At 42.0% G+C, this 23,556-nt stretch overlaps 1 protein-coding gene across 5 annotated transcripts in view; it reads left to right on the plus strand.

Moving 5' to 3' along the window:
• VIT (vitrin) overlaps positions 1-23,556 on the plus strand; it is a 55,603-nt gene that overhangs the window by 16,327 nt on the left and 15,720 nt on the right. For 4 of the 5 annotated variants that reach the window (XM_064414774.1, XM_064414777.1, XM_064414779.1 and 1 more), the window contains exons 3-12: positions 1,677-1,742; positions 2,696-2,867; positions 4,719-4,852; positions 9,439-9,516; positions 12,771-12,851; positions 14,597-14,797; positions 15,299-15,349; positions 20,021-20,059; positions 20,161-20,217; positions 20,816-20,878. In XM_064414774.1, coding sequence (XP_064270844.1) covers positions 1,677-1,742; positions 2,696-2,867; positions 4,719-4,852; positions 9,439-9,516; positions 12,771-12,851; positions 14,597-14,797; positions 15,299-15,349; positions 20,021-20,059; positions 20,161-20,217; positions 20,816-20,878 — 942 coding nt within the window. The remainder of the gene's footprint in view (positions 1-1,676; positions 1,743-2,695; positions 2,868-4,718; positions 4,853-9,438; positions 9,517-12,770; positions 12,852-14,596; positions 14,798-15,298; positions 15,350-20,020; positions 20,060-20,160; positions 20,218-20,815; positions 20,879-23,556) is intronic. The other variant, XM_064414776.1, reaches the window with a different exon arrangement.

Below are 23,556 nucleotides of genomic sequence, written 5' to 3' on the forward strand. Positions count from 1 at the left end.
TTGGACTCCATGGCTGGTGAAGCTCTCAGTGGCAGGTGTAAGCCTTGGCACAGCTTTTCAGAAATGGCCTACACAAACTTCTTGACTTTGGCTTAGCAAAATAATACTAATTACTTGCAGAGATCTCCAAGTATATGACCAGTTATATGTAGAACATATCACGTGGGCCTGAAAAGTGTCTGTAATGTAAAGATTCCCTCTAAAGAAAAATCAGCTGTTTCAATTCTCCCTCTTGTGCTTGCTCTTTCCATAAACAAGATGGTACCAAAAGGTTATAAATGTATCTTATTTTCTTTCCCCTGGCACTCAGACAGGATCTCACTTCTTGGATACATGTAGAAACTCTAGAATTTGCAATTCATCTTACATGAACAGTCTGGTTGTGACATTCCCAGCCAATATTCTCTCCAGCTGTTATCCTCAAGTCTGTCAGGACAGTTGTTCTTAGTTCAAATTACAGCAATCTGTGTAGCTCTTCTACATAAACTACCAGATTACTTTCCCCACATTAGATTATGCTGCAACATTCCAAGTAGTTGAGATATTGCACTTTAGTTTCCTCTCATGCATTCCTTTTTTTTTAAACTAAATAACTACAGTTTTGCCATGGTTACTGCATGGTGACAAAAGGCCCAAATACTGCACCTATGCACTGTCCTGTCAGGCAGTGTGAGACTGCTTCAACTTTTGAGCAAGTTCTAGGTGTGATTAAGTCTACAAACTCTCTGCAATCAGTCCAGGGGGAGAAGAGCATGAAAGAAGGAAATTGCTTCCACTGCATATTCTAGTAAGATTAGTTTAACAAAGGATAAAAGGATCAGCTGACACATCATAGAGCGTTTCAATTCCCTTTAAAAGCTCAGAGGAGGGAAAGGTGAACAGGAAAGTCAAGATACTTGTAATGAAGTTATCAATTACCCATAATACAGTGCGTCTAAAATAAGCAGAGAGAATAAAGTGATTTTGTATGTCATCACTTAGCAAGTAAACATAACATGGTAAGCTACATGCATATATTGGGATGTAACTTCTAAAGTAACAGCATATGTCTCTTTTTCACTTTTCAAATTATGATCCTGCTTACTGAAGAAAACGGGTGCCCTTGCTGGGACATGCCACCCTAGAACCTCACAGAGTCTGTAGTGCTGCCCAGTATCCCTCACCTGCTGCCACCAGTGAGTGAAATGTCACAACACAAAATTACAGAATAACCTCCCCAAATGGTTATTAAGAAGAATCTTTGGCTCCCAAAATTCCCAGTTGCTTTATGCACAGAGCACATTGTTTCATTAACATCCATACTGCACCAATTACAAAGAGGTGCAGTATGGATGTTAATGGCTCCCACTGCTTGAGGAAATATGTTTGTGGTGTTCTGGACCACATGGACTCCATGGCATCTTGAGATAGTGAGTTCCACAGATGAACATGTGAACTGAACTGAACTGAACTGACCTTTAATCCCCTTCAAAGAACTTCCCCACAGCAGATGACATCTTGATGCCATCTCAACTGCAAAGTTAACCACCAAGTAGAAACCTAGATGTGGCTGAGAATATTCCTATTTCAGATTTTCATCCTGTTGATTTAAATTTGAGAAATCTCATGCAGAGGAGCTTGTGGTGACTGATGTTGATAGTCCATGTTTTTCCTGATACTATGTTTATTTGTTCTAGGTGTGTTTCTTACATGTACATATACAGCCAAGGAAGCCACAAAGAAGACAAAAAAGGCTAAGCTATGTAAGTTGTCTCAGTAGAATTTTTGGCTGTTTTACAGCAGACATGTCCAGTACATAAGAAAGGTGCAAAGTGAGATTATATACTGGTAATTCTTCACAATTGTCTAGAATCAATGGCATTATATGTTAGCCAAAAGATTCTTTTATTGAAAACAAATCACTGAGTAAAGTGTGTGCCACTTAACATTTATAAAGGGAAAATTTTGTAATTCACTGCTAAAATGTATCTTCATAGGTCATTAGGCACCACACAAGGATCAAAGCAAGCACTAAGGTTTTCACAGAGAGAGAGAGACATAAACACATGAAATGGACCAGCTGTAATACAAAGCACATGTAGCTGATTTGTGTGAGACAAGTGCTGCATCTCTGTGCACTAGGATGTTTAACTTTCAGCTATTCTGCTGCAGGAGACTTCTGTCCACAGATTATTTTGCTCATGTAGCTGACAAACAAGCCTGCTGCAAGGTTGTAAATGTACACTTAAATCCCTTGTTCAAAGTAAATTGTACCCAGCAGAAAGTTTTAAAAATTAAGGGCAAGATAATGGGCTGTGACTTCAGCCTGACATAAAGATGGAATGGAGCTACATGAGCACAGTGGGAAGCTTGGGAAGCATCCCCACCCCCTCCTTCCCACATGTTAACCACAGGCTGGGTGACTACACTTCTTTCTCTCTCCAGCAAATTGTCATAACAGATATTTTCTTCAGAGAAGCAAACACTGAAAGTCAGAAATACCCACAGGCCTCTTTATCCCATCCTTAGTTACTACCACATCCCTCGGTAGTGGGGTTATTATGTGTTATGTTGTAGATGGAGAAGACACAGATGTCTTGTATCCCAAAACCATTCATATGAAGGCTTGAGAGGAGGGCATCCCTGTCACTCAGTTACTCACTGTTTCATGACCAGATCACTCAGCCATGAAAGCATTCAATCTGACTTTACCAAGATTTTGCACTCACAGATGTACCCCAGATTGATTGTGATGTCAAGGCGGGGAAGATAATCAATCCAGAATTCATTGCAAAATGCCCTCCTGGATGTCAAGATGTAAAATACCGTGTTTATGGCACAGACATTTATGCTTCTTTTTCCAGTGTCTGCAATGCTGCAATTCACAGGTGAGTGAGTTGAAATGAGTGAGGCACTCAGACAAAACTGTCATTTCAGTGCAGGGAGCTTCTGACTTTTCAAATTCTTTACAGTTCCCACTTGTAGGATTGATTGCAGGCTGCTGTAGAAAACCTGAGAGAAAGTCCATGTGTGATGGAGTGGATCCATTCTTACAAAGTGCTGTCAATCCTGTATGCCTATAGAAATTAGTTGTGTTTGAAGAAGTTTCTCAACCTTTGGAGAAGTGTCTTGAGATTTCCAGATCTCTCATTCATGCATAACAAATTACTATTGTACTATTATTATTCAAGTGGAAGATTGAGATGGAGCTGCTACTACTAATAAATCTTCAGAAAAAATAGGCACATCACCAGTGATGAATACATATAACTCACATACTTCTGGGATTGGTTTGGTTCTCTGGGTTTGAATTTAATTGTCCTTGACACCAAAGACTGAGTAATGTGCTTTCCTGCTACATAAAAGGACACTGCACAAGGAAATTAGTAACATAAATTTTGTAGCAAAAGTTTTTCAGAGTTTTATTATCCATGCAGAAATGTGCATAAAATTCTAATGGAGAATAACTGCAGAACCAAAACACACTGAAGCTGGGATGCACAGGCAGGATGTATCCAGCTAAAAATGCAGCAAGAAGTTCTAAACCCTGACTGACGACTTAGTTTGGAGCTATTTGAGCTACTGCTGTGCTTTCGGTTCTGTGAAATACCTGGGATCTCGGGCAAAGTGGGATAGTTAGGGGCTTTGGGACTTTCCCCCACGCCTCTGCCCTGCTCGGTGCCCAGGCTGAGGTGCCTGTGTGCGCACAGGGCTGCCACCTCCTGGGGAGATGACTGCCCGGCGACGGCTTTCCAGCGGCAGATTCCTCCCTCACATACTAGTGCACAATGGAAATTGTCTTGGCATCCAGAATTAGTCCCAAAGGGAAGTTAAAAAATACTGGTAGCAACTGCGATCTCCCGGCAGCCTGGCTGGCTATATTGTTACAGTGAGGGCTTCAGTTTTTCTCATTTGACAGCTGGGTTTGGCTTTGTTAGCTTACATGTTGCAGTTCCACAGACAGTGAATTTCTTCTCCATACATTTATTTTAACAGCAGCTTCTCACAACAACCGCAGCAAAATGCACTTCTAACACACTCTTCAATCCTGTTTGCTGGCCAGTACTTATTTTCCTGCCTGGTCATTACTGCCAGCCCTACAACACCCCTACAGCTGCAGCTGCTTCCCGGCTGACCTGCTGTCCTAGTGATGCCAGAGCAGGCTGCATACACTGAAGGATTTCTGTTTGTCTGGAGGTACATGTTACAGTGTGTGTTAAACACCATTTGATGTGCACTACACCTGGAGTCTGCCAGGTTTTCTACAGTTTCCAGCAATATTGTGTCCAGTTTACTCCAGGCTGAGGTCAGAACCATGCTTGGGTTTTTGCAGAAAACACATACTGAGACTCAAAGAAAACACATTCTGTCACGTGGTTGGCCTGAAAACTCCTCTGAGAACCTCTGCCTGTATCTTCAGTCATTCAATCAAGCTTGCAGGAATTGCAACGAAGGCAGTAGCTTTTTCTTGTGTGCAACTAGGTCAAGCTTAAACAGAGGACCAGCAGATCAGTGGGAAGAGCAAACAGATCCTGACAGCACTTTGCAACAAACTGCTCTTCTTTATGTAGAAGGAGCACAAATATTTCTTAGCAGCAGGCTTAGTAGTAACCTCACAGCCCCACCACCACCCCTGGTTCAAAGGTAAAAGGAATCACTTCATAGCTCTTGCACTGTAGAACAGTTTCAAAGGTTTTTGTGATGTTTCTACCCTCAGACACTGTGTTTCCTCCTTGCAGCGGTATAATTGACAACTCAGGTGGGAAGGTTCTTGTCCAGAAAGTCGCCGGGCACTCTGGCTACCGTGGGAGCTTCTCCAATGGTGTCCGCTCCCTGTCACTGCCACGCTGGAGGGAGTCCTTCCTCGTGTCAGGTACCGTCCTGGGGTGGGGCACTCCCCTCCTGCTCCCCACCACTGACTGCTGAGGGCAGAGGGGGAAGCAGCCTCTCGTTTAACACACCTGGTTAATCACCACAAGCCCACCCCAGCGAGCTTTGGCAGGAGTGGTGCTTTTGAGACACTTCTCGTTCTGGGCTTCCCCTGTAGCCTGCAGAGACCTGCACCCTGCCAGGGGTGTGCTCTGCTTGGCCCAGCCCAGTGCAAGGTCTGAGCCCATTGCAGGAGGTGATGGCTGCTCTGGACTGAGCCTTGGAAGGCACCTTAACTCTAGCTATTGATACATAAAACCTCCTGCTCTTCACCCTGGTAAGCAGTGCAGCTGAGGGAACTGAAAGGCCTTTTGGCCATTGAAACATCCTCACCCTGCACCTGAATTTGTATCTCCCAAAATGACTTCAGACTTATGTCAAACCCCACATAGCCCTACATACTGCATGTATGCAAACCTTATATTAAGCAAATTTACTGGTGCATCCCAAGTATGTCAGGAACTCTATCCACCTCTGTTAGCCAAATAGTTTTGATATCTAATCAGTACAGGTAAATTCATCTTGCTTTGATGCTCATTCCTTTTTCCTCCTTGTAGTATATATAGGAACTCACTTGCATTTACCAATTAAATTCACAGATCTAAAATTTTTTTTTGCAAATTAGATCCCCTTTACACCAGCTTCAGATTATCTTAAACCTACTTGCACTCACTCTACCTTTGTGAAAGAGGGTTTGCTTGACCTTGCCTTACATAAAAATTCTTAATCTAACTTCTTGATACCTTGGAACGGTTCTTGCTGGTCTGCACTTTTGGAGGTTTAAGATAGGTACAACCAGTTGATGTTAGTTAACTACATCATTCCTGGAAAAATCAATAGCTCAAGCAACTGAACAGCTACTAAAAATAATGTTCTTTTCATGTGAAAATCTGTAGACAGCAAAAGAGGTCCCAGAAACTGACCAAAACAAAATGTTATCTTAATTTTGCATTCATGTATTTGGATTTACTTTTTTACACTAATCTGCCAAGGATATACCATATTATGAGAATGATTTATTTTGGATGAGTAGGAATTTCCTGGAATAGCTGAATTGCTACTTGTACTTGTTGCAGTTTTTTTTTTCCAACAAACAGCACATTGTAATTCTGGTATATAAGTGGGAAATAGGTTGTTTCTTTTTTAACTCAGCAGCTGCTCAGTTGTCATCCTGTAAAACTGTAGAAATTATTTCATGAAAGTGTAGGAATTTTTTATTTATGATAATAAGTCTTTATTCTTAATTAATGAGATACTATAAAAGAAGATACAAGAGAAAGTTACAAGAGCATATCAAAGGAGATTATGAGAAACCTGGGTATGTGTAGGCATGATGAGATTTGTCCCTTGTGCACTTAATTCTATGCACACTGAGTGCTCTCACTCATGGCAGTAGAACTCTTAATTTATAAACTAGCTCAAATATAAAGCTCACATATCATATAACATACATTCTGTATTTCATATATGAACAGGAAGAAAACTTTCACTATACCTACTGACAATGTGAGAAATTTAGAATTTTAGAGAAATTTAGAATACTAAAAGGCTAGGAAGGCTGTGCTACTCAGCAGATCTGTAGGCTGAATGCATACAGATCTCCTTCTCAGAGAGGAGTTGTGCATGGATATTTTATGATTATAAGTCATAAAAAGCCAGAGCTGCATAAAGCATTGCCCAATAAAAATGTAAAGTCACCTAAGGCATTAATTTCAGGATGGCTTTAGAGCTTTAGAACCGAGTCCCCTATTCTCCAGCTGAATTCTCTTTCATCAGAGCAGACCTCAGTGCAATACTGTACCCTGGAAATGTGCCAACAGCTTATTCCTAGTTAGGATATTGTCTCCGAGTTTGTGATATTTAAATTGTGAATGAACATCCACACAAAAGAGCACGGAAGAGGAATCCTTGGGGGACCCAGGGAATAAAGTGGCATGATTTAGGGGTAGTGGAGAAAGAGGTTTGTCCTCTGCGATTAAAGCAGCCAGCACACCAGGAGGTATGCAAACACTTTGGTATTCACTTTCAAGCACTGAAATGCCTTGGCACTCAGCTGAATGACTCCATTCAGTTTAGTGGGAGTTTTGCAGCTAGTGGGTTAAGAAAATAGTCCTGAACTTCTGGTTTGCTAAATAAGTGTGAGAGGGTGAACAGCCACTGCACTACAGCAGCCACCATGCTATGGCTTGTATTTCAATGGCCAAAGCTGATGTTTTCAGCCCACATGAAAACACATTTTTAAGTATGTTAAGCAAACTCCAACCTAGATGTTACTTTTTCCCAATAGTGAAAAAGACATATTAGCATTGTCCCAGAGAACAAGGCCACATTCAGGTCAGGCCTCAGGCCTACCTCTTGGTCACACATGGGATGCAAATTGCTGTTGATCAAAAATCCTAGAATCCAGCCTCCCTACCCTAGCTGGTATATTTTCCCAGCAGCAGGCTTCAGGTTTGCATCAGAAATCAGTTTAGCACAGAAACATACCAAATTGTGATCAGATGATCATGTTATTGCTGCATCCATGTATCAACTGCTGATACTGAAAACTCATTTTCTGTTTGGGATAAAGGAAAACCTTTGGAAATCATCTGTGATCCTGTAACTTTTCTGTCTTTCTACCAAATTAGCAGATCTCCCTAGTCTTTCTTGGCTCTTGATCCCAGTTTTAGCTCAGAGAGAAGTGGATGTGAAACCTGCTGCCCTTCACTTAAACCAGCTTCTGTGAGAGAAGCCCAGCAGGCAAGAAGGAAGCTCTTTCCACCTTGTCCACGCATCTGACTTACCAGCTCTGGTCTTTGGTGGATCAGTGTTGACTTTGGTGGAGCTGCTCTCAGCTTATATCACTGTAAATGAGAAATGGAATAGCTTTTTACATTACCTCATTAGTAAGTCTAACTTCTTTATCTGTGGTTTTGCAATGGCATCTGAAATTTCAGAGAAGAGCAAAACAAAGGAGATAAAGACATGAAAAGGGACAAAAGACAGGGACTCTCCAGCTCCATGGACATCTCTGCTCATTAGAGTTCCTCTAGCATGTACCTTTCTTTGTGTGCCATTGATGCCTTGGAGTGGCCATGTAGAGGCTAGGCAGAGTTAAGAGAATAAAGGAGGTATTTATTAAAGGCCTTCAGTAGATAAACCTTGGGCAGTGCGAAAGCCTCCCAGAGGCTACACCCCAGATGGACAACAGCCCCCAGTTTCTAAGACAGATATAAGTTTGGTCTATTTGCATATCAGAGGTTAATTTTCCAATTATAGCTTCAGGTAATGAAGTCATATTCCCTGGGTTTGCTTCCTCCCCTGATTCGCTTTTGTTTATACTTTTCAGGGCCTAAGGCAGAAGGTGTCCTTGGTTTTCAGGCCTGGCAGAATTGTTTTACCTGGCAAAAATATGAAGGGAGCTTACTAATACTCTATATGGAATTCAGAGTTATACACTAACTCAATACAGGATCTGAAAAATATACAACCTAAAAACTTAAGGCATCACCATCACAAGAGAAACAGTCCCCAGTTCCCAGGAGTGGCTCATTCTGTTCAGTGCTGTTGGTCTCTGTATTAATCACCCGGGATGGCAACTGATATGCTTGCTGTGCCATATTTACCTCCTTAAAGAATCCCCCAAGGGAATAGAGGAGATCATCATGACTCAGGTTTTGCAGGAGGTGGAGGTAGGTCTCACCAGAGGTGGCCCAGATATGTGACACAGCACAGCATCTCACAGAGACAGTCACCAGGGTCTGGGAGACCTACATCCCTCAACTCCTAGAGGCCAAAGCAGCATTCCCTGCTGGGGTTTTCTGCAACACTTTTCATTCAGTGATGTATGTGATTATAAAAACTGTCCCAAGAGATGGAATTGCATGGCCACATGTACCAACAGAGATGGCATCTGCTCTGGCACTAGAAAGATTTGTGGTTTAAAGCTTAACTGGGAAACATACCTCATTGTTTCAAGACAGGACTCTCATTTTAGATCTAAATATAGGTACCATATGTTCCCACACACAAGCACTGCCTTCTCTCACTGTTATTACTGCAAAAGACTGTTGCCAGAAATGGTATCTTGCAGAAGTGAGGTCAGAGAAGAATGCTGTGTGCGTGATGAAATGAATCCCACATCAAACATGCTTTCCAAGTCAACTGCATAGTCAGGCATTGGAGAGGGCTGCCTAGGGAAGCCGTGGGTTTAATTAAAAGTTGTACAGATGTCTTTCAGGAATGGTCGCCCTGTGCTTAATATCATTTGAGAGCAAAAGAATGAACTAACTGGCCTCTGCAAATTCTCCTCACTACTGTTTTTTCATGTTTTCTAACTAAATATTTATGATTCTGGATTTAGGCACCAATATTTTTAGTGGTATGGTTTTGAGAGTCTATCATCAGATGAAAGAAATCTTCATGAAAATGAGTTGGGCAGTAAACAAGGGGGGGTCTGATTCTGAATGCCTATGTGAGATGAGAAATTTATCAAGAAAACTTAGAATATTTTGTGATGCCACCTAATATATATATATTTTTTTGTAGAGGGCAAGCCAAGAAAAGGTGTGACATATCCATCAACTCTTGAATATTCTTCTTCAAAAAGTACAGCTGTTAAATCAGGCAAGTATTTGTGACTGACTATCCCTTACATCCATTCACAACTATCTGTCATAGCTTCTCAGTTGTACAATACAAAGACATAACTATTCAGAGGCAGAAGTTCATGCATCCATTAGCATGTAATCCAAATCACTCATGGTATTTTTTTTATCTTAAGCATATGGAAATCATCTCAGACAATTTCTATTTTTTGGTCATAACATTTCACAGACTTCCGTTTCCAAATAATCTCCCCCTTGCTTTAGATCTGTTACTGAATGTGATGGTGTACTGGTTATATGCAAGCATTTGAGGTTATACATGTTGGTTTTCTCCTAATCTGTTACTCATGTTATCTCTTGGGATAGTCAGTGCTGAGAGTATAATATTAAATAGTAACATAATACAAATTAAAGAGACAGTAATGCACAGCAGCTTTAATAAGAATGCTACAATAAAGAAATGCTCTGTATAATCATTTTAGTCAGCATCCTACTCTGTAAGACTCAACTCAGTTTAAATAATTTAGTTGTTTGAAGAGGTCTTTGATCAAGTTTCACACAGGTGGGTAGCTGACATTCAAGTGCACATGGATTACCTCTATCACTGAAATGACACTTGGATTTGCTCCCTGTTGCAGCTATGTAAGGTTCAGACTCTTCCTTGGGAATGCAAACAAAAAGAAAATTAATGTCCCATACCACAGTGCACTTCCCTTACACAGTCTTTTTGCTGATTGCTGAGCCTGAGCCTTCCTGGGCATATCCACTGTGAGCTGTGGTATAAGGAAACATGCTGTATCTTCATGAACTTAAATGCCTGGCATTGGGTGCATTCATCCAAGACCACAGAGAGGTTTCTTGGAGACCTACTCTTCTCCTGTACATTATTGTTTGGTCCTTGGAAGAAAAGTACAGGGCTCTTTTCTCACAGAAACATAGAATCATTATGGTCAGAAAAGGTCATCAAGTACAACTCAGCACTCAAGTTTATCATAACCATGTCCTTAAGTGCCACATCTATGCATCTTTCAAATAGTTCCAGGGATGGTATCTTCATCACTTCCCTGGAAAGCCTGCTCCAATGCTTGACAACATTTTCTGAGTTGAAAAGATATTAGGAAAAATTCTTTCTAATATCCAGTCTAAACCTCCCTTGGAGAAACCTGAGGCCATTTCCTCTTGACTGACCCCCACTTGTGTACAGCCTTCTTTCAGGTACTTTTAGAGAGCCATTAAGTCCCCTCTAAGCCTTGGGGTTTTTTTTTCCAGGCTAGAACAACTGAATTCCCTTAGCTGCTCCTCATAAGACTTGTGCTCCAGCCCCTTCACCAGCTTCAGTTTTATATTTTCATCTTTATATTTTCACTTAAACAAAAGCAAATTTAAATCTCAAAGCTGTAGTTGTTCAGACCAAATATGTCGCTCAGTTCCATGCCTTTAATTTGTAATCCCTTTGCATTTACAATCAAATAGGCACAGATTTGTATATTTCTTGACCACATATGCAGAAAATACTTGACCCAAACATTATGCTCTACTAGAAGGGAGGGCAACATCTTAGGAATCTTGACTTTTTCTGAAAAATGTTTGTTAAGTCACAGCTCATCATTCCCAACTGTAGCCACACTTGAAATATCAGCCCAAACATTTCGGAGCAGACTAGAGACAATCGCAGCCAGAACTGATCTTAGCAGGCTGTAAGCAATGGCCTCTTCCACCAGTGCCAAAAGCCGTGCAATATAAGAATCAGTTTAGAAATGGGAAGCATCATCAGTCAGGGTCTGTCACACAAGCAAAATACCAGGAGCTTGTTCCTGCAGCAAACCAAAGGCACAAGTCTTCACTTTTTCCTGAATCAAATAGTGTGAATAAAATTCCAGTATTCTAACAACAAAGACAGTGCATTAATGCAGAGAAAGTCCATGATTATCAGAGGAGCAGGCAGCTGTTATATCAAACTCAATGTCACCACCTGATTTTGCCCAGCCTTGTCCCTCAGGTAGCAAAGAGATCCATTGTTCACAATCTATCTTCCTCAAGCCCTGCTTGGCCCTATCAGCCCTCCTTAGATCTGCCACCTCAACTCAGCCATTTCAGCTGTTCTCTGCCATAAACAGCTTGTGTTTAAGATAAAATTCTCTGTAATATGCAACCAGGGCCATCTTGTGAAAGAGAATTTCCTACTTACTTTTTAATATTAAAAAAGGAACTTTTTTCTTTTAATTTTAATTACAGAGACCACACTGTTAATTTTGATACTAAATCCATTATCTGCAGGAGGCAAAAGCCTCTGTTGAGTATTATACCCACTGCTGTCAGATTAACAAAAAATCCTGCTTCATACCTGATCAGCTGTCAGAGATGCAATTTTAGTCCTCATCCCAGAGATGCCAGAGATTCATAGTCCCTGACATTTCTTTAAATGCTCCTGGTGGTTACAGCGCTTCTCAAATTCTGGGCATGGCAAGAAAAGCCTTCCCAAAATTGTAACTCTTCACAGCTGCTCAAAACTATTAAAAGATGTATAGAAAAAACTACTAAATTTTAGGAAAACATTAACACTGCAGTAAATTCTCAAACAGTTTGATGCTGCCAAAAGAGCCAGAGAATAATAAAAAAAGAGGAAGAAGAAAATCCTCTGATAGATAAAAAAGCAGAAGCAGATCATTTTGTGAGGTAGCAGTAAATAAACTATAATAAGTATTCCAAGTTTATTGATGTCTCTGGGTCTTAGAAATAAAAAAAGAATAAAAAAATCTCCCTTTTCATTTTAAGCCAGTCCATGGCTTAGATTTGGCCCCATAATGATCTCAAAATGTCAGGCAAGAAAAAAATACATCTGAATATGAATTAGTGACTGTAAGACTGCACATTAGCAAGTATTTCCCAAACAATACTACGCACATCATGACACTGGTTCTCAGAACATGCTACTACCCAAAGGAAAAAAACATATGATGCATTAAAACCTTTGAGTATTGGCTTATTGGTGGGAAACCCCCATACTTCTCGCTCACTTCAGAAATTCTATTGATACTGGCAGGAACTTTTGGGCTGTAAAAATGCCAAAGTTCGTCATGGAAGGTAGGGGGTGACCCCTCCCTAGCCATGGCTTTTTCCCAGTAGGTGATAAAGCTCTGATTGGACTGCCAAACCGACCTAATGGCATGTGACAGGATGCCTTCCTTTGGGGACTGATAATCTCTAAATGGGAGACTTGAAATTATTTTCTTTACAGAGCTGCCTTTTCTAACGTGCTCAATTTTGCTTCAGAGTCTAAAAAAACAGAGCAAGACCTAAAAGGTACGAAGAGTGCAGACACCACTAACACATCTGAAAAAGCATCAGATCAAGGTAAGGGCTGGGGATCCTGGTGCTCTTTACAGTATCCAACCCACCTAATCTGCCTGTGGGTGCTTGCAGGGAGTTTTTGACACTGGTTACACAGAGAGTTTTACCTCCTCCATCCAATCTCCTCTCCACAGCCCCCTTCCCACCAAACCCAACTGAAATAGAGCTCGAAAGGCTTCCGCTAATTCAGAGAAGAGGGCACCCACAGAGTTTCATTTCTGCATGTGCTTTGGATGAGTTCGGGTTTTGTGAACTTGAAAATCTTGCATTATGGTTCTTGGCAATCTTCTGTGCATGGCACGTGCCCTGCAAACCCTTTGAAGATGCTGTGAAAGAGAGGAGTACCCTGCCTGCAGGAGCACTGGGAACAGCTTCCTCTTGTGTTAAAGGATCCATGAGAAACCCAGCCAACATGCACCAAGGCAACAGCTTTTCTTTGCTCTTACTATGCTGCTTCCTCAGGTTTTCTACTAATGCTGTTAGCTTCCAGCTTCCTTGCTCCTCACAGACTGGGGTATAAAGTTGGCCAGTGTGCCTGCTCCCTACTCCAGCAGCACAGGATCACAGGGGAAGACTCACAGTGTCCTCTGTTTTCTTTCTTTTAGCACAGTTTCATGGAGCAGTGCACTGTTCAGCCCAAAAAGAGCCATTCATGCTGATTTTTCAGCTGAGTTGTTTTGTTTTTCTTCTGAGCCCTCTTTCAGCATTATTCCATTAAAACTGTCTGAGATTGGAGTTTTTCACTGCCTAGCATTAGGTGATAATTAATCCACCAGACAGTTTCACAACGATGCCTTCCAAGAGGAGAACATCCAGAAATAGCAGTAGAACACAAGCTTGTGTTGTGTAGCAGTGAATAGAGTGTGCACCATTCCCTCTCAATGTAAACAGTGTGTCAGGCCATCCCCAGGGCTATGGGAAGGGAGGAAAGGAACAAGACCAAGGTTAACACAGAATATATTTTAGGGCAGTTTTTTGTAGCCAGATGGAAAAGATAACAGTGAAGAACCTTTTTTAAGAAAATTACTTGGAAGAATCTAAGCTTGTTGACTATTTTTATAAGGATATTTAGGATGTATATTTTGCAACTAAAATTGTCACTGTTCTCACAACAGATGATACATTTTAAAAGTAGTAGCAACTGTGAGATGAGTCAATCTTAGATGAGATTGGCACCTTCCAGGTGGTGATCTTCCCCATTCTCCTCAGCCAAAGCCCTGATGCTCCCTATTCTGGCTCTGACCCTCTCCCCCATATCATCTTTAACTAAAAGTTGTCTTTCTGTCAAAAATATTTCAGTGCTGCAATTTCTTTCTGGTCTATGACTCAGATGGGCCATCTTTACTACCAGATGCCAGCTGATTTCCATTTATATGGGCCTTCTAAGTGCTTAATTACACTGAGAAAAGGCGATGCCAAAACAGAATATGCAACTGGCTGGTTGAACCATTTCATAGGTCTGAGACATCTGTCATTTTGACAAATGTTCCTGGCCAAAGCAGAATAGTGTAGGGGGAACATTAATGCTGCAACAGGCTGTTGTCAGCACCCTCTGAGAGCAGAGTGTCACGGAGGCACCTGCACTACACATCCACAATGAGGGCACTAATGGCTCCACAGATGAGGGTGCTTGTAGGCATCCTGAGGAGAATGCCAGTTTCTGGGTTGCCTTAAACATTGAGTGCTGCTGCTGCCACTCCCATACATGTCCCACATCCAGCCACAGTGATGTGTCAATGTTCCTACAGGGGACACAGTCCGCAAAGAGTATCAGACAACTCCGGTGCCGACCCCAGCCACACAAATGGCCACCACAACCCCCACACCGACGGCCACGACAACGGATCCTTCCACCACAGTGCCACAGCCAACCACAACACCTGCAGCAACCAGAACCACAGCACCTCCAGCCAAGACGAGACCTGGACTGCACAGGGTCAGAGATATGGGTCAGTAGTTTGCATTGCTTTCCTCTAGACTGACAGCTCTCCTAAAATTTATGGAACAAGCTGTAGAGCTGGATACACCATGATTTAGAGGATCATGAGTTCAATAATTCAATGTAGAAATACTAGGAGTGGAAAAAAAATATGTAAGTCCAGCAGACCAATTCATGTGAGAGCAAGCTCTCCATCCCCAAGTGCTGTGATGATTTTCAGGTATAGAAGTCAATAAATAGTTCTTTGATTCTCACATCTAGACTGAGAGATCAACAGATAGGTGAAGACTCATTTTAAAATTAATTTTGTGATAACTTTCAATAGATTAAAGCTGTAATATATTTTTTGTAACAGCTTTTGAATTTTTAAGATTAAAACACTGCGAAGGAATTCTCATCCTTTTTTTCCACACCCGATTTTCCTTATTCTTTTCTTCTTTAATTTATTATTATTCATTAGCATTGTGGGGATTTGCTTCAATAGCTGAAAACTAAAATGTCTTATTTTTAGGTTCTAGCAGTGTCCACCCAGCATATGCATCTGTGGTAGCGGCAGCAGCAAGTAAGTATGGTGCAGTAAGTAAGTATGCCACAAGGCATGCAGCACAGTGTGTTTTAGGGCAGCAATGATTCAATAAACTTTCAAGCCTCAGCAAACCCAATGACTGAATCCAAGTTTGGATTTAAATTGAAAAAACAGACGCTTGTCCTGAATGTCAAAGATGCTAATCACCCACAGTTCTGAGGAAGCGTTTCTAGTGAGTATCTGCCCATTTCAGCTGTGACAAAAGCAGGGTTTTGCAAAACTTGAGACAAAGATTTTGCTGTTTGAATCATGTTTTTCCTATTACTTCCTTGACGCACTCTTTCAAAGGGAGGCTTGATTTAGTTTTAAAATACACAATGCAGAGGGCTGCAGAGCCATCTAAGCTTAGTGCTGAAAGCTCTGAAATGCTGACATACTTAGTTAAAGCACTCTTCTCTCAAAAATCTCAGGCTGTGGTTCTGAGGCTGGCATACATGTGATGTTATTCCTGGCTTGCCACTTGTTACTGACAGCAGAATGGCGGCTGCTCAGAGCTTTGCCTCTCAGTCCAGGAGCCTGCTCCTGATCCAGCCCACAGCCTGCAATGTAAGTGTATAGAGGTGTTTTTCCATACACTGTGCAATTGCTCAGCTGTGCAGGCAAGAAAAGGAGAATATTTTCAACTGTTTGAAAGGTTCTGAGCGTGGGGATATGATTGGTTTTGACTGAAAAGGGAGCTGGGCTATCATTAGCTTTCATGCTCCGTAGCTATTTCTGAGTGCTTTCAACTCAGCTTTCCTCTCACATTACTTCAGTCATCCCCAGAGCAATTCACAGCCAAGAACATGGCAGGGCAAGTATCTTTTGGGTAATTCAGGTCTTGAGGGGAAGCACAATTAAGTAAAATTTAGTTGTGAGTACAGAATAAAAGCAGGGGCTGGAAGGGTTAATCATATCAAGTCAAATATTCATGTAGCTATGTGCATTGCAGGATTTACAGAAGTGACCACACAATTCAAAAGGGTTTAAATTCTGTGGAAATCTGCATCATTCAGTACCTAATGTGCCTGTTAACTTGATTCTGCTTGTTGCTTTCTTTTCTATTTCCTATTCCCACAGGCTAATCACAGAAGAGGTCTTTACTGTCTTTACTAGCAAATAGGAAACGCTGTTTGAGGTTCCCCAGTCAGGAAGAGATGTGTGTTGAAAGTAAAATTTTGGCAGCACTGAAATCAGTGGGAAGGTGGCATTTGCTTTAATAAGACAAGTAATTTAGTAAAAAAATTTAAAACAAACTCCAAACAAAACAAAACAAAAAAAAAACCCAAACCAAAACAAAAACAAAAACTTCTCAATTTTTCAATTGTTTTCAGTAGCCACTTAATTGTAATTTGGATCCATATTTCTTCACAATTTTCTTTACTGAAATTCTAAGCATAAATTAATTACCAAAATATTAAAGTGATCAGAGCTAAGAACAGGTTATTGTGAGCTGGGGTGGTAGAGACCCACTTCTGATTTCAGAGATTACATTTCTAGGATTATGTCCAGCATGTCAGTACCTCATACTCCTGAATTCTCCTGACCCCTTCCTGATTCTGAAAGAGAAGAGCTGGACAAATTAAAAAATACAGAAAGTACAAATGCAGTTTTGATGTCATGATCATACATAAAGTCGTTTTCTCTGTCTGAGGAGCCTCTAGGACCCACTGCTATCATTCAGTGTTTCTGGTTGTTGGTATTAATCAGAATTTGGCATGACTGAACAGAATCAGATGTTCTCCTGTCCATCCTGGCTCACAAACACTCACAGATCTACCTCTCATAGTGCATTGGTAGTTTGCCTGCAAAACACACCTCAAAAGTAAACAGCTATGAAACAGCACAGTCAGAATGAACACATCCTTTCCATTTCCAGCCACTGGCACTGGCAATAGTTCACAGGAGCAAAAGAAAAGCAGGACTTGCAGATTAGAGCATGAGAGCAAGGGCAAAACTGCTGCTCTATTTCTTGCTGTTCTTTCGCCTTTATCTTCTGCTTGTCAAAGACAGAGTAACATAAAAAATAATGGAGACCCTGCTCCACTGCCAGACCCCTCCTTCAAAGACTTGATGTGTCAAAACTGCTAAATGAAAACCCTGATATGATTAGTGTGTCATATGACAGCTGGTCCCTGCCTGCCCTACTAGGGCTTCTGCCTCTGTCCAACAGCAATTATCCCAGCACACTCCCAAGGGCCACAGGCTCACCTGCTCTCCCCCATCCCAGCTCTTCAAGCAATCCTCTCTTGCACAGCAGTTTGGACCCTAGAAGAGGCTTGGGTCTAAATCCAGTGCTTCTGTGAGCACTACAATCATAAATCATGTCATGATCCTTGGTGCCACGTTGAAGCACTGTGCTGGCAGCCAAGCATCAGGCATCAACTGCCTGGGTGTCGTCAGGTGAGGTGCTTGCCTGCCCTCTGTGTCCAGATGGGGTCAATGGCTGCATCTATTTTAAAACAGGGACTCTAAGCTGGGCACTGCCTACCATGGTACACTACACAGATTTCATTCCCAGCTGAGACTTAATAGGGCAGTAAACAGAAAAGTATTGAAAGGACATGAGACAGTGGTAGTGTAAGAGAGGGCATTGAAAGCTCTTCTTCAACAGGAAGACCAGCAGGGCTCATGCCTTCAGGAAGTACTGGACAAACATTCCATCCTGGCACCAGGGAGAACAGCTGGTGTTTATTTTTGGATGCTGCCTTTCTCCCCAAGTTATTCCTGACTACTTAACCTATCAAGGGTGCTGACCAAAGTGCACATGGCCAAGCATATTTTGTGCACAGAGTAGCTCCTTTTCTTGTCAAATCAGTTCTCATTATTCACAAGGTTCACTCTAAACTGCACTTAAACCACTGTTCTCATCATTTCCTGCCTCCATGCCTCCCTGCTCACCACAGAACTTGCCAGCCAAGGGTTCTCTGCTGCACTACTTTGATTTTTGACCCAGTTCTTGGAATTTGCCTGGGACTGTCTCTCCCCAGTCCTGTTCAGCCTCCAACTTACACAGAGCTCTGTCCTAATGAACACATATTCCCATGCCACAGCCTCACTGGCACCTCAGATTTGAAGGAAGAACAAGCCTTGCAACCTGGAAGTGCAATTCCAATTTTTCCTCCTCTAGCACCACCATGTTTGCCATGGCCAACAAAAGCATAGCAGGAAGCAGCTTACTGCAGGGATGGAGGTAACGTGCCTTTGGGAGGTACAGCAAGAGGGAGCAGCTCTGTGGCCCAGCACAGTCAAAAGGTGCATAGAGAGAAATACACATTGCTAACATCAAATTAAAATTTAAAAGTGCCATAAAATACTTGGATACTGAGGTAATCTCTCCTTTACCCTCTTGTACTCTGTTTCCACTGACCTTGTAAAGAGTGTTAGATACATATTGGGGCTCAGTCATGGCAAACATGAGACAAGGGCAGCTCTGAGACTCAGAGTTAATTTTCTACCACCACTTTGGCACATATTGATCTCCTGTGTGCAAAGCCTGCCCTGCACAATCCCATACAACACTGGCTGCTGCACACACAGATTTTTCCCTCTGAAATCTGAATACTCAGCCTGGTATAGCTGTGGTCCATCTGGAGCCTTACAAGCTTAGAGTTTAAAAGCCTTGCCAGTTTTGGCAGATGAGCCCATTACTTCCATAAACAGGATCTCTTTGGCATCTGGAGTTTACAAGGTCTCTCAGGACAGCTCCTAGAAATCCCATCAAATGACTTCTAGTGGTCTGGAAGGTTCAAGTTTGGGTCAAACACAAGCTGCTTACTGTCACCTAATTTTGCAATGTCAAGCTCTCAAGGAGCAGCAATTCCTGTTTTCTGAGACAACCATTCAAAATGGTCTCATTGATGACATCTTATTGATAAAATAACCTCCTGGGCCTCTGCCAGTGTTCACAGAGTCCAGTAGAACATTCCCACTGATTTCACCAGGCTTTCAAATTAATCTTTCTGGGAAAACTAATGAATAAAGGCTTGTTAAAGGATAAGTTTGTTAACAGGCTTCTTAAGAATAATTAATGAAATGAAAGGCATGATTGAAGACATGGTTTTCATCTGCAAATGATTTGAGCCTTTAGTATCTTTGAACAATGGAAGTTTAATAACCCAATCACCTTTTAAAAAAGCCTTTGTGTAGAAGACATGTCAGACACGTGAATTCTCCCACATTATTTTTCCATTGTCTAATTACTTACAGTCTGCCTGTTTGCTCATATCCACTTAATCTCTGCAGAAAGGGTACTATCTGGTCTGGGAGGTTGTTTTGGGGTTAAAACCTTCCTCACACAACCAGGACAATTGGATGGTACTGAAATAGAGATAAACACAGATCACCAGTGTGAGTGGGAGAAAGAAAATTACAAAGGAAAGCAAATCACAGAGGTAACTGCAGATCTTTTAAATGCAGACCAGAAGTAATATCCATAACGAAAGGGAACAGACAGATCTGTACAACAGACAGAGCAAGACAATCCTTTTTTAAGCATGCTCAAAATATATAGTTAACATCTAAGAAAGTCTATTAATGACAACTCTATATATGAACCATTAATTCTGACAGCTATAAAGTGAAGCTTAGTGAAAAAGCTAGGTAGCAGTAGTACTGAACCAAACATGGTCTAATAAATCACACTTTTCCACTTTGATGTCTACTTAGGACAGGTTCAGGCTGCACAAGGAAGAGGACAGAATACAGGTATGTTTTAATTTAACAACAACCAGTAGATATGTACTGATCAAATACTAGAAAACCTTGTGTTTAAGTTCCATGTGCTAACCAATATAATATTTTCAAAGCATTCAGGGGCACTTCCACCTCTGCAAGTAACAGGAATATTTTACGACACGATACAGGTAAAGACATTACAATCCTCCTCCATTTCCTCCCCATAGATATTTTTACCACTTACATCTACCAAGTCATGCAGTAACACACTGTTTTTCCCTCCTAAACACGTTCATAGCAGGCTGCAGCGAGAGGAGATATCACAGTGGTCATTGTGTGATAATAATATAACTTCAAAGGGAAAAAGTAAACAAGATTGATTAAACATGGAATTGTTCTCAAAACAGTAGTCTAAAAAAAATTTATAGAGGTCTTCTATAACATTTGCTGTTGCAAAATGAGAGGCGAACATTGTGTCTGTGTAAGTTTGCAGGACTAAGGCCTGACCCAGTTCACAGGCCCCAAGCATGGTCAGCATCCCAGGACCCACTGCCAGTTGTTCCAGTGCTAATAGCTGCACTGTGCAGCACCTGCTAACACTTAAACTCTTTCGCCAGCCTCTTTCAGCCCTTTCCAATTAATTCATGGTTTCTATCTTCCTTTTCTGTGTGGTTTGAAAACGTGCAGAAAGACAGTGTGGGCCCACTGCATCCCTTGTGATGATGCTCCTCTCTCCTTGCCCACTGGCATCTATTTAACCTCTTGCCTCTTTGTCCAATCATGCAGGTGCCCAGCGCCAAGAGCCTGTTGCCACCTTCCAGAGGGCTGCCAGCTCTCCAGTCCACCTGGGTGAGCAAGACTGCTTGCAGCAGATTTTCCACTCTCTTTAACAGTTTTAGCAACCACAAATTAGCATTTGTATTGCACATTGTTTTCCTGCATCCTGGAGGAGGACCAGGGCAAGACTCATGCACTGAACACCAACTAGGAGCTTCCTGAAAGGGAGAGGCAAAGGAAGGCTCAATCACAGGTGACCTGCTGTTTCAGGCCATGGGAATCTACATCTACAAAATGTTTTCAATTTTTCTTATTTGCTAGTCAAAACAGGAAACAAACAACCTGCTCTGTGAAGCCTATCAGGTCTCAGATAGAGATAGTTCCTGTGGTTCCCAGAAACCTCTAGGCTGACAGTGAAAGTAGAGGTTGCTTTTAATACTGAGGGTGAAAACATCACCTGTACTGTTCTCTCTTCTTGGAAGTGTGATTGACCCTTCCCCAGCTAGCAGCCCAGTGAGCAGGCGCCTTGCAAGGCCTACAGCACCTTCCCAGGGGCTGCAGAGCTCTCAGCACACACACCAGACACCAACTCTCCCGTGATGGACAGCAGAGTTTCTCAGAGACAGATTTTGTCTGGGAGCACCCAGGGTGGGGTGCGGGATGGGAGCTGGGTTGCAGCAAGGCATGCAGGGCTGCACCGAGGCTGCAGGCCCGCCACGTCCCCACAAGAGCAGCAGAGCAGGCCCAGCAGTGGTGCCCAGGGTGACCCGACAGCCCAGGCTGCCAGGCAAGTCCCCAAAAATGAGGCAGGTCTGACCAGCTGAGGCAGGGCACCAGGTAAGGGAGGCAAGGTCTGGGTCAAGATAGTGAGGCACAAACCCAGGCCCAGGTGCAAGGAGCAAAGGTGAGGGAGGGTGTGCACCTCTGTGCTGTCTGTCTGTCCCATGGATGCTTCCCACAGCCCTGGCCAAGGCGAGGCTGCCCTGTGCTAGTGCTGGCCTCTGGCATGGGCAGCCAAACCCACTGGGGAGGGAGAAACTGCAGCCCCTGAGGGCTTTGGTGGGAACTGGGAATCACAGGAGGAGTATTATGGCAGGGTTTCCTGCCAAGAGGTCATTCACACTGAGGTTGGAGGATGTTATTAAGCAGGATATGTTATTATCTTTCCAGATAATTCCAGCCAAGTAATCTCACCCAGCAGTTTCCTGGTCAAAATGATAATTTGTAGTTGACCTAGTTGAAGCATATTTAAAATGCACTTGTTCTAAGATGTACTCCATTCCCTCGCTTTTCTACTCCTCCTCATTTCAATCTCCTCTTCTTTCTGTTTTCTGTGTTTGTCTTTTTCATACACTGGCTAATTCTCAGGCTAGCCAAATCTTTGTCAGAAAAACAGGAGAATACTGCTGAGTCTTACTTAAATCAAAGTCAGTATTTCACCCCACCTAATTGCTTAAGGCACCTTAAGGTCACCCTAAAGTGATTAAAAGGTGCAAATTTTCCATCATAAACTATTCTGCTTTCTTTACCACAGAACAAGAAGGAAAAGAAATACATACACATATTTGCTGTATTCCCAGTAAGTCCTGATCCTTTTTTCAGTCCAGAATGTGGCAGCTCAGATGTGTTGCTTTCTAGCAGCAAACTTTTCTAACAATCAAAGGAAAATTTCTGAACAAGTCCTTGCTTTCTTGGAAAGGCAGGTTGTTCTTTTTGTTCCCACCAAGAGCGTGCAAACAGCAGCGATCAGTTCTGAGAGTTTGGCCATGATGTCAAGAACTTCCTCTCATCAGCTCAGGTTGCCAGAGAAGTGTACTAGGAAAATGCCTTCCCCAACACACCAGTTACTTGTGCAATGCACATTAACTCCCTTGAAATCCCATACTCAGTCTTGCGTTTTCAAGAATGTTTTCAAGGCAATTATAGTGAATAATTTTGGTGGTGGTGTCTTTCTTTTTTTTAAAGAGACCAGTCTTGGAGTATTTTAAAAATTCATCCCTTTTTTTAATGGGCATCTTCAAGTGAGAAAAAAAAAGCCCTAGTTATAAAAATAATCATATCACTTTCAGATATGCATTTCATGGACAGTTTTCTTCATTATGTGTCTAGGAAAATATGCAAGAAATAGAGCTTTTTCCTGGATAAACAGGTCACTAAAAAAGCTGTATATTTTGCATATTTGCAGCCAGCTACCCCAAATTCTTGGTACTTATGTTCTTGGTACTTATCTTTTTCATTAGAATAGCAAGCTGCCACAGAAAGTTTTAAATGGGTAAACTGAGAAGACTAGTTGATGAAACATCAGACAGCTCCTACCCACAGGGATTTGGACAGACTAGAGTACCTGTGGACATCTGAGCTGAAGAAGTTGCTAGTTGTTAATTGAGAAAAACCTCACCATTTCTCCCAATGATAAAACCCAGTCTTTTTCAGCATCTGCCTGTCTTTTGTATACAGTCAGAGATGTCAAAGAAGACTGGTTTCTGAGGATGCTCCCTGACAATGAGGTGGCAGGAGAAACAAACCTGTGACACATGAGATGGGCACATTCCATTGCTCTGATCCTTCAGCTCACATCCCTACCTATGAAGAAGAGAAAAGAGGGCAAATCTTTGTGCAGCTCCTCAGCTGGTTCCACTTGCCATACAGTTCCTACTGCTTTAAACAGGCTTGCCACTGCAACTCACAGAGCACCATATTTGTATAGAGGACTTGAGAAGTGCAGGGTCTTCATAACTTGCTCTTTGTCT

This window comes from Passer domesticus, chromosome 3, assembly GCF_036417665.1.
Source record: "Passer domesticus isolate bPasDom1 chromosome 3, bPasDom1.hap1, whole genome shotgun sequence".
In the NCBI taxonomy this organism is placed as follows: domain Eukaryota; kingdom Metazoa; phylum Chordata; class Aves; order Passeriformes; family Passeridae; genus Passer; species Passer domesticus.